Genomic DNA, 15,800 nt, shown 5'->3' with positions numbered 1-15,800 from the left:
TTTGGTTATGGTTCGGTTTTTCGGTTATTATGCTCACCCCTAATTTTTTCCCAGAAAACATGATAAATAGGTTATCAAAGCATTTCCGAAGAAATGTATTTTTATTCATTTTCAAAACATTGGGATGTCATCGTCAATGCAGAAACATAAGCATAAACAGAACTTACATTTATTTACACTAGTGATCTACATCTCTTTTAAATCTCTCAGTGTAAAGTAGCTTCGTATCGACACCCGTGATACAAATAAGCTTGAGTGGGTCAGGTTGGAAAACCTGGTGAGTACATAGGGTTTTCAACCCACAATAATATAATTATTTATGTTTAAACAACAAACAATCAACCCAATTACTCATCCCCATTATCTTCCTCACTCTTAAGGGTCTACCCTAAGGGTGCGTTTGGTATAGAGAAATAGAATTGCAATAGAGAATGGAAATGCAGAGAAAGAGAATTAAGTTGGAGAAAGAGAATTGATTTCACTGTTTGGTAGAACTGAGAATATACTAGAGAAATGTTTCTGAGAATCATTTCTCTTGTTTGGTTGTATTAAGCAGTGAAATGGAAATGAGTTTTTTTTACCTTATTTATTTCTTTTTAAACAACATTTTTTAATAAAGTTACAAATAGATCCAAACTAAAGAAATATTACCACATTTGTTTTATCACTATTTAAACAACATTTTTTTTAATAAAGTTACAAATAGACACTCTTTGGAATATTGAACAAAAATCCTAACAGACACTGTTTGGAGCAGTATAAGTTAGCCAAAACCAAACCGAATAAGTTATTTGTTGAGATTAAACGTAGAGAAGACAGATGACTACAATCTAGAAAAAATATCGCCTCATTCCAAGCTCATACGAAGATCTTATATGGGTTCAAAGTTGGGACAAAATTTCTATAAACATGCTGAAATACTAACCAACAATCACAACAACCACTGTTTAGGGCTGTATAACTCAGCGAAATCTTGACTAATTAAGCTATTTTTTATTCTAATACGTAGCCAAGACTGAGAACTATAATCGGAAAAAAAACATCACCTCGTTCCGAGCTCATATGAAGATTTAATAGGGGTTCAAAGTTGGGACAAAATTTCTAAAACATGCTGAAATACTAACCAACAATCGAAGCAGCCACTGTTTAGGGTTGTATAACTCAGCCAAATCTTAACCAATTAAGCCATTTTTTATCCTAAAACGTAAGCAAGACAAAGAACTACAATCTGGAAAAACAATCACCTCATTCCGAGCTCGTATGAAGATTTTATAGAGGTTCAAAGTTGGGATAAATTTTTTATTCAAAGCTGAAATAGTAAAAAAAATAATTGTTTTGTTCATACAATTGAAGCACAAACCAGTAAAAAAATTGCAATCGATGAACACTTATTACAATCTACATTTGATTCAAAGATGATCAAACAATAAATCAAAAGAATATCATCTTCTACAACATAAATCGATCAAACCATAAGCACTTAAAACACACTCTAATTCACAAACACTAATGAATTAGAACATAAGAACAATTTGATCTATTATATGGATTTTTTTTACCTTAATTGAAGAATTGTGGGGTTACCAAGAATCGACTAGTAGAAAATAGTTAGCACCAAAAGCAACCTTGAAATCAATCTTGAATTTGAGTGGACCAAGATCACGATCACGATCGGTTGAAGTCGAAATCAACCACGAATTCGATTGTCCAGTCCAAAAGAAAACTTGAAATCGAAGGCAACAATCCAAAATTAAAGTTGAGATCGAAGGTAGAAGTGACAAACCTAAAGTTGAAATCGAAGGTAAAAGTGAAAAAAAAAAGATGTTGAATGTAGAACGCACGACTCGAACTGTGAAAATTGGGTTTTGATTTTCAACTCTCCGCTTTTTTTTTCAATTCTCGAAGGCGTTCACAACTCAATTCACTTGTTTTCCCCATAAATAATAGAGAAATAAACTGATGGAAATGGAATTGGATTTTTTCTCTATTCTCTACATATTAATACAAAACAAACAAGGGAAATGGAAACAATTCCATTTCTCTCCTCTTATTTCCCTATACCAAACACCTCCTAAGATTCATCTATCTTGCATTCGTTCATTCCGAAGTCCATTGCTTCCAGGGTTTATAAGACAGACACTAAGTCCATAGTTGCCAATGCTCATTTGTAAAGCCCTAAATCCATAGCTGCTAAAGTTAATTCATCGGGTACTAAATCCATAGCTACCAGTGTTTATATAATAGGTAGTAAGTCCATAGCTACCAACGTTTATGTATCAGGTACTAAGTCCATAGCTACCAACGTTTATTCATTAGGTACTAAGTCCATAGCTACCAACATTTATTCAATAGGCACTAAGTTCATAGATGCCAATGTTCACTCATATCATCTTTTATCTCTCATCCTTCATCTACCCATGTTATACCCAACATATTTGTACATATAAAATACGTATACAGTTTAAATCATTTAAAACATGTATAAAATCATTCATCCAGCATAGATAGCAAGTTTACATGTTATATGCACACATAGCACGTAATTTATATAAAATACTTCATATCTATATGTAAGATGAAAGTAACTATGCACTCACCTGATAAGGTGGTGATTCGGTACTCGGACAGCACTTCGTTACTCTTAAAACAATTTTCCCTTGACAAAACCTAGTATCATTACCACTAGAGTTTAGTCTAAGGTTCGACGAGACTAATTAATAGTCTAGCTATTATTACTTTTATATAAGCGTTAAACAATACTCTTCACCCACTATGTACAGACAGGGGCAGACATGGAACACCGGAGGGCAGGATCATTTTGGCATAAAGCACTTCTGAAATCCAGCAACCCAAGCGGCCCTCGAAACCAGATTCCCCGTACCGCGAGTGGTTAAAAATATATTATAACGACACTTATATAACTCATAATAATAGCTCAAATATTTATTATAAGGTCCTAATAACATTACTATATTTAAATAAAAACAATATTTAAAATAGTGTAGGTGTATCTTACCTATGAGGGGGTTTGGCTAGAAGCCGGGCTCTGCAGGGGCAGAACCTCCGAGCCGAAAGCTCTTCTTCTCGGAGCCGTCAAGTGCTCCGGGGCTTTCTTCTAGCGCTAGGGGAGTTTTGGGAGGTTCAGAGAGAGTGTAGAGAGAAGAAAGAATGGGAAAGGTGTGAAGAAAATGAGGGTGTGAGAGGTTCTATTTATAGGGTGAAATATGGCTGAACTTGGTGCCACATGTCACCATCTAGTGGCAAGACTTGGGGAGAAAGCAATGGTCAAGATTGTGCCACGTCACCCATTTTCGCACAGCACGCTTCCGGCTTCTAAAATCCGTAACTTTCGCATACGAGCTCCGTTTTTGACGTTCTTTATATCCACGCGTAGGTAAAAATAAGATCTACAACTTTCATTTGGACTCCGTTGGCTAATTCTCGACTGATCTTAAATTTAACAGTAGGAGGAGATTATACTGTTAAATGACCGCGAAAAATTCGTAACTCCTTCATACGGACTCCGTTTTCTTCTGTATTTTTATCATTGAGTTCCTATTAATGAGATATTCAACTCTCATCTAGGTCGCGTAGGCTAAAAACCGCTTGATCTAAAATTCGAGTTTCGGGTCGTGCACTGCTATGCCAAATCTTAGAAATTTCATAACTTCCTCATACGAAGTCAGATTTGGGCGTTCTTTTTTTGGACGCTCTCGGTTTAACATATTCTACGACTTTTGTTTAGATTACTAAGGCCAAAAAGTCATCTATCGTAAATTCACTATTTACGTCTCCCGGTGTCATGCCGGTTTTGCCGTAAACTTCGACGGACCATAACTTCTTCGTTATAACTTGGAGTTCGGCGTTCTTTATATGTACGGAACCTCTGTAACATATACTACCATTTGGTTAAGATTACTCCTAAATAATCTTCCATCAAAAAGTCATTTTTGACGCTCACCGTCTCTAAATTGACTAGTCCGAATCTGCGGGCGTTAGACATACATAAACAGAATCAATAAAGTGATTTAAACCTTAAAAAATACAAAAATTCTATGTATGTAACAATTCATGAAACCATCTAACATGATCCTTAAAAAGAGTTAATTGCAAAAAAACTATATAGATGAGACCGTATGTGGAAATTCAAACAAATGATTAAAAAGTATAAACACAAAAAATCGGATGCATCATCAGAATCCTTTAACATACGAGAATCGAGTCGGTTGAACAAAATTATTTACTGTTGTACGTAGTTAAAATTGGTTTGTTGATTAAAAAATTAGGTAACAGATCGGTTGAATAAGATTATGCCGTTGTTTGATTAATTTAAGTTAATAACATCAAACAATTTGAACCGATATTGATACCATAAGAATTTTGCTTTTCCTAAACTTATTTTACGTTAATATTCATATTAAATAATACTCCCTCTGTCCTAATATTATTGTCCACAGACAAAAAACACACATATTAAGAAAATCATTAATTACCACTAACTTTATTTAATAAAATGACAGTTTTGTCCTTACTTTGCATTTAATGTTCCATTAAATGCTTAGTTGGTTAAGTAATAATGAAGGGGTATTTTGGTAAAAATGTTATTTATTTTTAGAAGTTGACTATTATTTTGAGACAAACCAAAAAAGAAAGATAGACTATAATTTTGAGACGGAGGGAGTATAGTTTTATGATTTTGTCTATTTATTTACATGTTTTAAAAATTTGAATATGCGCTTCGTTGAAAACTTAAAAAAAATGACATTAAAAGCTTGAAGCTTTTTAAGATTAAATTGGTTTTAACTCGTGGAATCCTAATTTTTAATTTGAGAAGAGTAGTTTAGTAATAACATGATATTTTGGATGTTAGATTAGTTTTTTAATATTAAATTAGTTTAATCATAATTAAAATATTAATTTGGATATAAATTTAAATTTTATAGTTTTAGATATTTGTATATATAATTTAAAAATTTATAAGAATGTAAAAATAATATTTAAAATTTATAAAGATATGAATGATTTTTTTAATCAACAAGACGTATAGAAAATATACGAGAGTTTGGGCGATAGAACACCTAAGGTTCCGTTTGATAGTTGCTGACTAGGAAAGGTCTGTATGGGTAAGAAATCCTGATTGAGTAAGAAATCATGTTGTTTAAATGTGCTGAGTGATGAAAAATATCCATTTTACCATGCTGTTATATATAGTGATGAATGAAGTTGCTGAATAATTATAAAAAACATACATATTGTCATACAAAATGTAAACTACACACAAAATAATTTTTATAATTAATTATTAGTATTTTTTATAAAAATAATCATAATAGTATTTATTATAAAAATATTACATTCCCCTCTTCCTTCCATTGTTCATCGGTCAGATTAAATTTATTTTTTATAGGATTATATATATTGCCGATTTTGTTTTTCATTTCACCCAAGCAACATATTTTGATTTGTAGTAGTCAAAGTGGTTTCTCATTTGCTTCTGATCAACCTCTTTATCGTGTTTGTTTATCAATTTTTTGCGTATTGTTTTCCATGAATTAGCCTTAAGCCCAGAACCCTCACGACCATTAGTGGTTAGTTCATGGATACATGCATCAAGAAAAGTTTTGTCATCACTTTCGTTCCAAACCAACATCCTAAAACATTAATATTTAAAGTAATTTATCATATCTTTTATCAAGATCAAGAACAATTTTAACATTAAAATAATTTTGGGCAAATGTCATATTAGCCCAACCAACTTATCACGTTTGTTTTAAAAGGTCACTAAATTATTATTTTTTGTGCATTAAGGGAATAAAGTAGAATGTGACATGTTGAAATCGTCTCTTAACCCCTTATAAGAGGTCACTCAATTATAATAATAATATAAATTAAAACAAATTAATAAAAAAAGAAAAAAGAAAACATAAACGTGATCATAGGAATTAACCCATCTTCATCCCTTTGTCTTCGTCTTTACTCTAAACACCGAATCCACACAGCATCACCTCAAAGCCCATCGAAGACACCTTCATCTATTCCACATACGTCTTCTCTTGTCGGAAACCTCTGTCGACAACCAACCACCACCAGTATCTACTTCGCATCCCTGTACCACAATCGATCGAACCATCTTCGGAAAAATCCAACACCACACTGCCAAAATCGATTTCCTACAAATTGATTGAAGAACACATACACAGACAAAAACAAACATCTAAACTTTGACCCAGAATGCCCTTAAAGCTTCAAAATTGTCAACGGTAATCGAATACTTCTCTAATTCTTCATGAACGAACATCATGAGAAATTGATTTGTTTGAGTTTGAATCGAAAACTGAAGATATGAATGTTTAATAGTTGATAGCAGTTTTGGGATACATAAGTCGAACACAATTTTGGATTCCATTTTGACTGAAATCTGTGTTCGTTGGGTTATTGGAGTCGAATGTACTTGGATTAGAGTCGAACACCATTTCAATTGTTGTTGCTTTTTTATTCGATTCATGAAATCGATTTGGGAATCGAATGAGATAGTTCGACTGGGGAAAACGTCATATTTGATATTGGTTGGATTCGACTGATGATTACTGTTGGAGTTGATTCAAACATACTTGGAGTCAGATGTCTTGAAATTGAACGTCTAGATTGAAGGGTCGAAATTGATTCGATGATCAACAATTGAAATTGATATGCTTCCAGTTGAAAGCCTAATGAATGTAATGGAAATAAAAGAACTATTGTTGAGATAAGTCAAACGTGACTTTGTCAGCTGTGAATATGAAGACTAACATAATCTTTCCTTAGTTACATGTATATGACCTTTGAACCCGATTTCAAGTAACATAAGGGTATTTTAAAACAGGAAAATGTAAGTTCAATCCCCTAATGTGCAAAAAAAAAAAAAAATAGTTAAGTGATCTTTTAAAACAATCATGATAAGTTTGATGGGCTAATATGACATTTGCCCAATAATTTTCTACCAATGAATCAACATCATCATAAATAATAATAGAACAATTAAGGTCAACATAGCTTATACACAAAAAAATTCCAGCTTTCATAGCTTATAAACAAAAAAAAATTCACAACATTGCCAACAAAGCCTATACACAAAAAAAGATTCCGGATTTCATAGCTTATAAACAAAAAAAAAATCACAACATTGTCAATAGCTTTTAGATTTAACAGCTTATAAACAAAAAAAAAATCACAGCATTGCCAATAGCTTTCAGATTTCACAGCTTATAAAAATAAAAATTCGCAGCATTGTCAATAGCTTTCAGATTTCACAGCTTATAAACAAACAAAAAAAAAATTCACAGCATTGCCAATAGCTTTCAGATTTCACAGCTTATACACAAGAAAAGATTTCAGATTTTGTTCCAAACCAACATTGCCATCATAACTTTCAGATTTCACAGCTTATAAACAAAAAAAAATCTAAATTTTGATTTCATAGCTTATACACAACCAATTTTCAGATTTCATAAATTAGAGCAAAGAATGATTCTAATTTCATAGCATTTAAATAAATAATTTCAGATTTCATAACATTACAACAAGATGAATTTATGATTTCATAACCAATTTAAGATTTCATAACATTAGACCAAGAATAATTTTTGATTTCTGATTTCACAAAGCATATACAAAGGAGAAGGAAAAACAATTTTCACAGGAAAAAACATAGGATTGAAGTACCTGTTTTCACATGAAAAAACTGAAGATCGAACCAGTTTTGACGTGTTTCTCGTCGGAGCTCGAACGGAGGGAAGGTCTCTGGCCGGTGGCCGGTAGTCGTACTGGGGGAGGGACAACGACGATGGAGAGATTCGATGGCGGCCAATTTCCTTGCTGTCTCTCTATTAGGTCACGATAGGAAGAAAGAAACGAGAGGGCATGAAGGTAATTTTTTGAGTCAGCGATGTCTTATGGTCTGATCGAGAACCTTATGAGCCAGATGTTTCTGATTGAGAAAGCTATTCACCAAACGGATTTCGTCTGACCGAGTTAGCCCAAATCGCTGACTCGGTCCCAGTAAGACAATAACAAACATGCCCTAAGTCATCCTTGAAAGAAAAAGAATGAGAAAGAAAGTAAAGATGAAAAAAAAATATAAGAAAAATATATTTTATGTTTTCAAATCAGAAAGAAATATATATAAAAGAAATTAACATTTCTTTTAGTGTAAATTACACCAATTGTCCCTCGTGCATATGTCAGAAAGCATGTTTAGTCCATATTTTCAAAATTTAACTCGGACCGTCCCTCATTTGTCTAAAATTTGCACGCTTCGTCCCTCGTTAGTTTAAATTTTGCATATTTCATCCCTTGTGATACATGAAATGACTAAAATGCCCTATGTAATTTCTTTTTCATTTATTTTTGACATTTACATTCTTTTTAATTATTAATAAATATCTTAATTAAGATTATGGGTCCACCTAACTACCAACATCACTTGAAATCCGCACCACCACCAGAAACTTGAACAACTACCATCGGAAATCTACCATCACCTTGTACCACCCAACTCCCTGGTTCAAAGCTAAGACCACCACCCTGCTTCCATCAAGCCACATGTTTCACCTTCTCCTTATACCACCTGTTCAAAGCTTAAAACCACCACCCCCACCCTCCTGTACAAACACCTACAGACCAAAAAAAAACCCATTCGAAAACCAGTTGTCATCGCTCCATCATCACTACTGGAAAAACCCACCTCCACCCTCAAACACCACATCTGCCACCTCCATTGCTATCAACTACCACCAGCCAACAAAATTAAAACAAAAATCTGATGTAACAATCTTAGAAAAACCACAAACCTAAATCTACTCAGAATTAGAGCAACATTAGTTTGATTAAATCCAAAATCAAAAATCATTTTGCTCAAATATAATCAGAAGAAACAAAACCCCTAAATCAGAGTTTGAAGTTGGGTTTACTGTGGTGGCCTTAAGAGAAATCGAACCCCCCCCCCCCACCGGAAATCGACACATAACCCATCGGGATCCCCTATCGGAAATCAACACTAAGGCGATGACAAATTTAGAGTTGCAGGTTTCCGGTCGACAGTGTAATCGTTGAAGGCGGCTTCATCGTTATCAACTTCTCTCGTTAGAATCCAATTTACTGATACAGAGATGGGAGACACAACATAGTTATTTTCCACAACGATGTCGATGGATCCAGAGTTGTAGGGTAGTAATAAGGTTTTATCGTTGGAGAAGTAGTGAGAGACGGAAGCAGAGTAGAGAGAGGTAGTCTGCCATTTTTGTTTCACGTGAGTTTGGGGGGACGAAAGGAAAATGAGGAAAGGGAAGGGGGAAGGTCCGATCAAGTGGAGATATTTATTTATTTATTATTATTATTATTTTAATTTAAAATTGATAAACAAATAAAAGAAAACTGAAAAATAAATTATTAAGGGCAAAATAGTCTTTTTATATACGAAGGGACGAAACGTGCAAATTTTAAACAAATGAGGGACGGTCCGAGTTAATTTTTGAAAATAGAGACTAAACACGCTTTCTGGCATATGCAGGAGGGAAGATTGGTGTGATTTACCCTTTCTTTTACCTTTTTTTTTTTTTTTTTTTTTTTTTTTCACTCCAATCGAATTTATTTCCATTTTCCATTTTTTTTTCCGGTTAAGTTGAACTGTGGAAATCTGAATAATTCGTTTGACGTCCTTGCCCCTTGTGCCCTAATAACCTTCGACACCCAAACATCGCATACGCTCTCCATTTCCAACCTCCGGCCACCAGACTTGGGCGAACCTTACCTCCAGCCACTTCAGCGAGTTCCTCCGCCACTGCATGAAAATTTAAAAACTTTATACAGTTATAATACTGATTTTCATCACATACTGAATTTTGTGCTCTTTAGGTAACTTAGCCTACTTCTCTCAGGTGTATGCTGTACGCATGAACTCTTTTGTCTCGAGTCTTTGATAACTGTGCTTTTTTATTCTCACTTGTTAGTAGGCATGAGTTTATTGTTTTAATTATAAAGGAATAAGATCGTATGGAATAGTTATTTGAGTAGTAAAAAACGTACTTAAGGTTTGCTTCACTTTAAATATAAAGCTTCATTTGTTTTTTATAGATTGATTTTGTTCAAGGAATGGGGAAATCCTCAAAGAACATGAAGAAAGTTCAGAAAAGGGACATTAGTTCAGATGATGATGATGATAACATCACATATCAACTTCAGAATGTAAGTAATTCCTTATGTTTTCTCCTCTCAAAATGAGCTCTATTAGCGTGTATATATAGAGAGACAGAGATTTAAATTTTGTTGCTCATTGTATATTTCCCGCTATATCTCAAAAGGTGGATGATGAGAAACATGGCATTGAGGATAATGATACTAATGGAGATGAAGGCAGCGATGATGAAGAAGAGTATGACTCAGAAATGGAAATTATGAATGTAAACACTAAACAGAGCTTTTATTGCATCTTTATCTTTGTGACTGTAGTCTCTATATTATTTATTTCATTGTAAATTTGCTTATGGATGTCAAACTTTTTGTTGGCATAGTTGGAGAACGAGGAAGATGTTTCTGGAAATGAGGACAGTGATACTATGGGAGAGGATGATGATGATGATGATGAAAATGAGAGTGATGCAGAAGATGATGATGATGATGTAGACATGAAAATAGAAGACAACAATCATTCTGATCAGGAAGAACTCGAGAAGGAGTTAAATGATCTTCGCCACCAGGAACAGTAAGGCCATGTTTTTTCTTCTTCTGATTGATTGATGTATATAATAACCCAAATCATTCACTCTTTCATGATGTTTTTTTTTTTCTTGTGAACATTTGCAGAGACCTTTTCAGAAACATACGAAGAGACCCAAATGAGGATCTACAGAAAAGTGAAGCAGTAAAAAATCAAAGGGTATGTGAGTCTTTTATAATTTTCCTGCTGAATCTTGTGGATTAATCTAATAATATCATTGATCTTTTTCAAGGCTCTCTGGGACAAAACTCTTGAGTTCAGATTTTTACTGCAGAAATCATTCTCAAATTCGAATCGACTCCCACAGGTCTTACTTCAGATTACAAAATTTTATACTCTTTTAACATCTATTCGGCTGAAACATATGAAAACTGTCTGCAGGAGCCAATCAGATCTGCTTTCTGCAATTCTGATGAAGGAGTTAAAGAAGCATATTCAGACCTAATTGATTCAACTAAGAAAACCCTAGATTCTATTCTTAAATTGCAGGAGGTAACCTTGAGAAATTATTCATTTTCTTTAGTGGGTTGTTTATCTTGCATGAATTGTTTTGTTGTAGTAAATGTTTATTAATGATAACTTGTGTTAATAGGCACTTGTTGAGAAGAATCCGTTAATTATGGAAGCAACTGAAGGTATATTGCATGATCTCACACTAACAATTAAATGTTTGGGCTAAATGCAAGAAATAATAGTATGTACATATATATAATAAATGAGGGAAAATGTGTAAAAGTATGGAGTTTACCTGACTTTCTCTATTAAGTCGTGTTCCCAATAAGTAAAAAAAAAAAAACAGCAGATTTGTATATAATGTATTGTGAGAAATGTTGTCTTTTTACATCCTATTGATGGAATGTTTGGGTTAATTGCAGAAAATTGTAAAAGTGTAGAAGCTTCCAGAAAAGGAGATGAAGAATGGTTCAAGATTTCTCAAATGCAGTCTAGGTACTTACTTCCATTTTACATATCTATCTTTACCAATTGAATTATGTGTTATTTTTTTTTAAATTATTTTTTGTCAAGTGTTGAGTTGAGTGGAGCTGACTAATTTTATTGATATGAATGATGCAGAATTGGTTCATTTAGAGACATGTCAGTGGATAAATGGCAGAGGAAGACACAGGTGACAAGTGGCGCTGCTGGCATCAAAAACAAATTTCAAGCCTTCAATCAGGTTTCATTTACAAATTACAAGTTTGCCCTTGCCCACCCTCATTCAAATATCTCTTTGTTTTATCCAGACATCCCTTAATGAATGTGCTATTTTATTTGAATCTTGCAGAATATAAGTGAACAAGTTGCATTTTACATGCGGGACCCAAGTAGAATGATCAAAGGGATGCAGCAAAGGAGATCTGTTGTCCCAGTTTTTGGAAATCATAATGTAAGTCTGTAAAATGCATCCTTCAGTTCATTCTGCATAAAAAAAAACAACTTTTTTTTTTAGTTGATTCCTTGTTGATTGTGGTGATTAGGTAACAACAAATGATGATGGTGATGGTGATGGTGATCCTGAACTGCTGGATGACTCTGAATTCTATCAACAATTACTAAGAGAATTTTTTGAAACTGTTGATCCTGAATCCTCAGAGGCTGCATTTTATGCCCTCAAAAGACTACAAACCAAAAAACGTAAAATTGTTGATCGACGTGCTTCTAAAAGCCGTAAAATCAGGTACGTAATGACATATTTGCCCCTAGGGAAAAACAAGTCCTTAATTAATTGGATTCTGAAATGAATTTTGCAGGTATCATATCCATGAGAAGATTGTGAATTTCATGGCCCCTCAGCCCGTCAACATACCTCCAATGGCCCCTAAATTATTTGAAAACTTGTTTGGCCTCAAAACCCAAAAACTTGCTTCTTCACTATCTTAACCACTTTTTTTAAAATTTGCATTTTTTTTTCAAAATTTATAATGTAATTTTCATTATCCTTCCCTTTGTTGTATGGTTGTGTGGGCTCTAATTTGAATTAGAGCAAATTACATTTTTGGTCCATGTGCTTGTAGGAAAATCATGGATTGGCCCCCTGAAAGACTTTTGTTACTGATTTTCATACCTGTGCTTTCAATTTGTTTCAAATCCAGTGAATTTAGAACTGCTAAGAAAGCGTAAATAAACAATTTTGCTTTTAATTTTGTATTTTGAAATCAATTTAAATGTTATTTGTTTTAGTGTAGTGCGCACAGTCAAAAAAAAAATTGTACCAGAAAAATAAAAACCAAAAGAAAGATTAGAAAGTAGTCAACGCAGTATTTAGGAATCCAGAAGCGTAGTCTAATTTAATCATCTATTTTTGCACCTTTAGACTTGGGATAAATAGTTGTTGATTTATTTGGTTACGTAAAGTAAAAACCACTATATTCTGGATTTCGCAGCAATCTCTTATTCTAAATTAAATGGTAACCTCGCAATTTTCAGCTTCTGCTTTAGTCAGTAATAACAGAGAAGAAAAAGCTCGATGAAAAAAAATGGCAAGTTCTATAACCCTTCTGGAAATAGGATATTGAGAAATCGTATAATGAAGACGTGCAAAGTGGTGAAACAAAATACTTTCAATCCCTAATCTAGTATTGGATCAGATGATTGTTTATCTACAACGAGGAACGAATAACTTTTCAAACTTTGTCATCCAAGAAGTACGTTCATTCGACCATTTTGACAACCAACAACTTAAATTATCCAAACAAAGCTTCAACCGAGTTATTTGTCATCCAGTAAATTGTGCACCATTAGACAAACTTTGGAGTACCCTATGTGTTTCACATATTATTAATATAGTCATGCAAGTTATGGTTCTAGTAACAAAAGACAAGCAAATTATTGTTTTTTTTTCAAGCCGGTGAAATACCATCGGAACCTAAATATGATATGCCTACTATGTGGAGTTATACTTGTTTTATGCTCGAAAGTATTTTACAATAAAAATAATGTTTAAAAGCTTTACATGATTTGCTAGAAAAAAAAAGACTTGAGTTTTTCCAATCCCCAATGAGAATTGTGATGAACACCAAAAATAATGCAATTTTTGTTAGAAGTTCTTAAAAGAAGCAAACACATTATTATTATTATTATTATTATTATTATTATTATGTGTTTATTTACATGCAAGTCTCTTGGTTCTCAATCAAAATTTTCTTAAAATATGGAATATTATTTCAATGCGATTTGTCATCTAATAACATGTGTGTTTTTACATGGTTATCAAAAATAAAATTATTATTATTATTTTTTTAATTTCAGTAGTTACATTTGAGTTTTACTTGTTTAGCCGTCATAAACCATACTATAGATGTTGGTGTAGAAACTTTAATTTCATAAATTTTAGACAATTATATCTAAAAACGAACCAAAATTTGTCGAAAATCAAATATTTATTTTCGGTAAAACTTTTCAAAAGTTATTTCACCATTAAGCAAACAAATATGCTAAACAATGTAAATTAATAAATGATTATATGAAGAGGATGACAACAGGGAATTACCTAGACATGATCGAGATAAATCTATCAAACTATTTAATACTTTGCGGGAGGAAGCTAATAGACAACAACAAATTTCATCCCAAGTAATGAACTGGAAAATTGTATCGCATCAAACTTTAGACAACAAATGAGTATGAAAAGAAATTTTAAAGTATTGCTATTTTGGCTTGGTGAAAAGAAAATGAACCCAATTATGGTACTAGTCGTCAGAGATTCACTAACTATCCAATCTTTTACAGTAGCTTTAGATTCAATCTTTCTCTTAGTGACAGGTAATATCGGATAAAGGTTACGACTCATTTCCGAAACGATATGGAGTATGCTTTTGTTTGAAGAATTATTTGAATGGCCTTGAAATGCTACACATATGCTTCGCTTGAAGGGCCACTTTTACCACCCACCGAGATGCACATCCATGGAGTAGAAGTTTCACTTGGGATATCATTTTTAATGACCAAAGTAAATTTTTGTTGAACGAAAAAAAATCAGACACACACACACACTCAATCCCTACCCTACTCTTAAATTATTATTTTTATCTCAAGCAAGACTTGAACTCACAACCTATCCCTAAATGGTACATTCCACCAACACCCTGTACCACTAGACTACAAGACTTTTGTCAACCGAAGTAGATGATGGTGACATTGTGGACCAAGACACCATCCAATAATTTTCACATTTGATAAACTCGATTCATGAAGAAGACCATTTGGCAAACTAAAAATAATTATATTTTCAATTTTTAGGTTTAGGTTTTTATATTTTTATCCTTGTTTTTATTTTATATTTTATAACAAATATAATACAAGTATTTATTGGGTTGACGTTAAATTTAAGTTTTCAAAAACCTAAAAAGGATAATCGAATTATCTGTAATCTGTGTCCGATCCGCATTTGATTACACTTGATATGGATTAAATAAAAATATGAATCTGGATTAATCCAACAAATATGCACAACAGACAAGTGGTAGCCAAAACAACCATTGTTTCGGTAAAACCCTAATCATGAACTATTCTTTCTCGTGAACCTCTCAATGAACATTTAGGAGTTATACCTTTTATGTGCTGAAAATCAAGATTGCATAGAACTTTTTGTAACATCCTAAAATTCAAGACTAGGTTATTAAATTAATAAAGTAAATAAATAAAGGGTGATTTTTATATATAAATCATTAAGGAATAATTATATCATAAGTTGATATGAAGTTTAGAAAGTTAGAAGTGAAAATAATAACATTTTAAAAGTTAAAGGGCTAAAAATGTTAAGTTGGCAAAGTGATTTGGCCAAAGGGTTTGCTCAATTAATGGAAGAGGCTACCAAAGTTATATAATGGATGTAGGAGGACTTGTTATGTCAACCTTTTATACAAATTTGGAAATAAACGAAAGTAATGGTAAGTAAATTTGACAAAAGATGAAAAATCCAAAAATAAGAGTGTGCCCTCTTCGTTTCAGCCAAATGAGATTGATGAGAGGAGAAGAGAGGCTATGAAATGGTAATTCAAGCATAAAAAACCATAGGATTCGATTTCAAGCTTTCTTGGTTCATTAG

At 32.9% G+C, this 15,800-nt stretch overlaps 1 protein-coding gene across 1 annotated transcript; it reads left to right on the top strand.

Annotated features, from left to right (window-relative positions):
- The first annotated feature begins 9,685 nt into the window (after positions 1-9,685).
- LOC145103814 (rRNA processing protein-like protein) lies at positions 9,686-12,815 on the top strand. The gene is made up of 13 exons (XM_079041070.1): positions 9,686-9,891; positions 10,111-10,221; positions 10,338-10,436; positions 10,548-10,738; positions 10,840-10,912; positions 10,986-11,060; positions 11,135-11,245; positions 11,346-11,388; positions 11,629-11,701; positions 11,828-11,930; positions 12,039-12,140; positions 12,232-12,431; positions 12,505-12,815. Exons 2-13 carry the CDS (start codon positions 10,129-10,131, stop codon positions 12,632-12,634), a joined length of 1,293 nt encoding a protein of 430 aa, XP_078897196.1. The 5' UTR covers positions 9,686-9,891; positions 10,111-10,128; the 3' UTR covers positions 12,635-12,815.
- Positions 12,816-15,800: the final 2,985 nt, after the last annotated feature.

This window comes from Lactuca virosa, chromosome 4, assembly GCF_052849685.1.
Source record: "Lactuca virosa cultivar CGN04683 chromosome 4, Lactuca_virosa_CGN04683_v6, whole genome shotgun sequence".
In the NCBI taxonomy this organism is placed as follows: Eukaryota; Viridiplantae; Streptophyta; class Magnoliopsida; order Asterales; family Asteraceae; genus Lactuca; species Lactuca virosa.
The sequence above is the reverse complement of the archived record's forward strand: the minus strand, read 5'-3'. Positions and strand labels throughout refer to the sequence as shown.

What these genes read in the sequence shown, in the direction of transcription:
- LOC145103814 (XM_079041070.1), top strand. Translation starts at nt 10,129, where the DNA reads ATGGGGAAATCCTCAAAGAACATGAAGAAAGTTCAGAAAAGGGACATT. An exon ending in GATCTTCGCCACCAGGAACA is followed by an intron (nt 10,739 to 10,839) that starts GTAAGGCCATGT and finishes GAACATTTGCAG; the next exon opens with AGACCTTTTCAGAAACATAC. An exon ending in CAGTTTTTGGAAATCATAAT is followed by an intron (nt 12,141 to 12,231) that starts GTAAGTCTGTAA and finishes TGTGGTGATTAG; the next exon opens with GTAACAACAAATGATGATGG.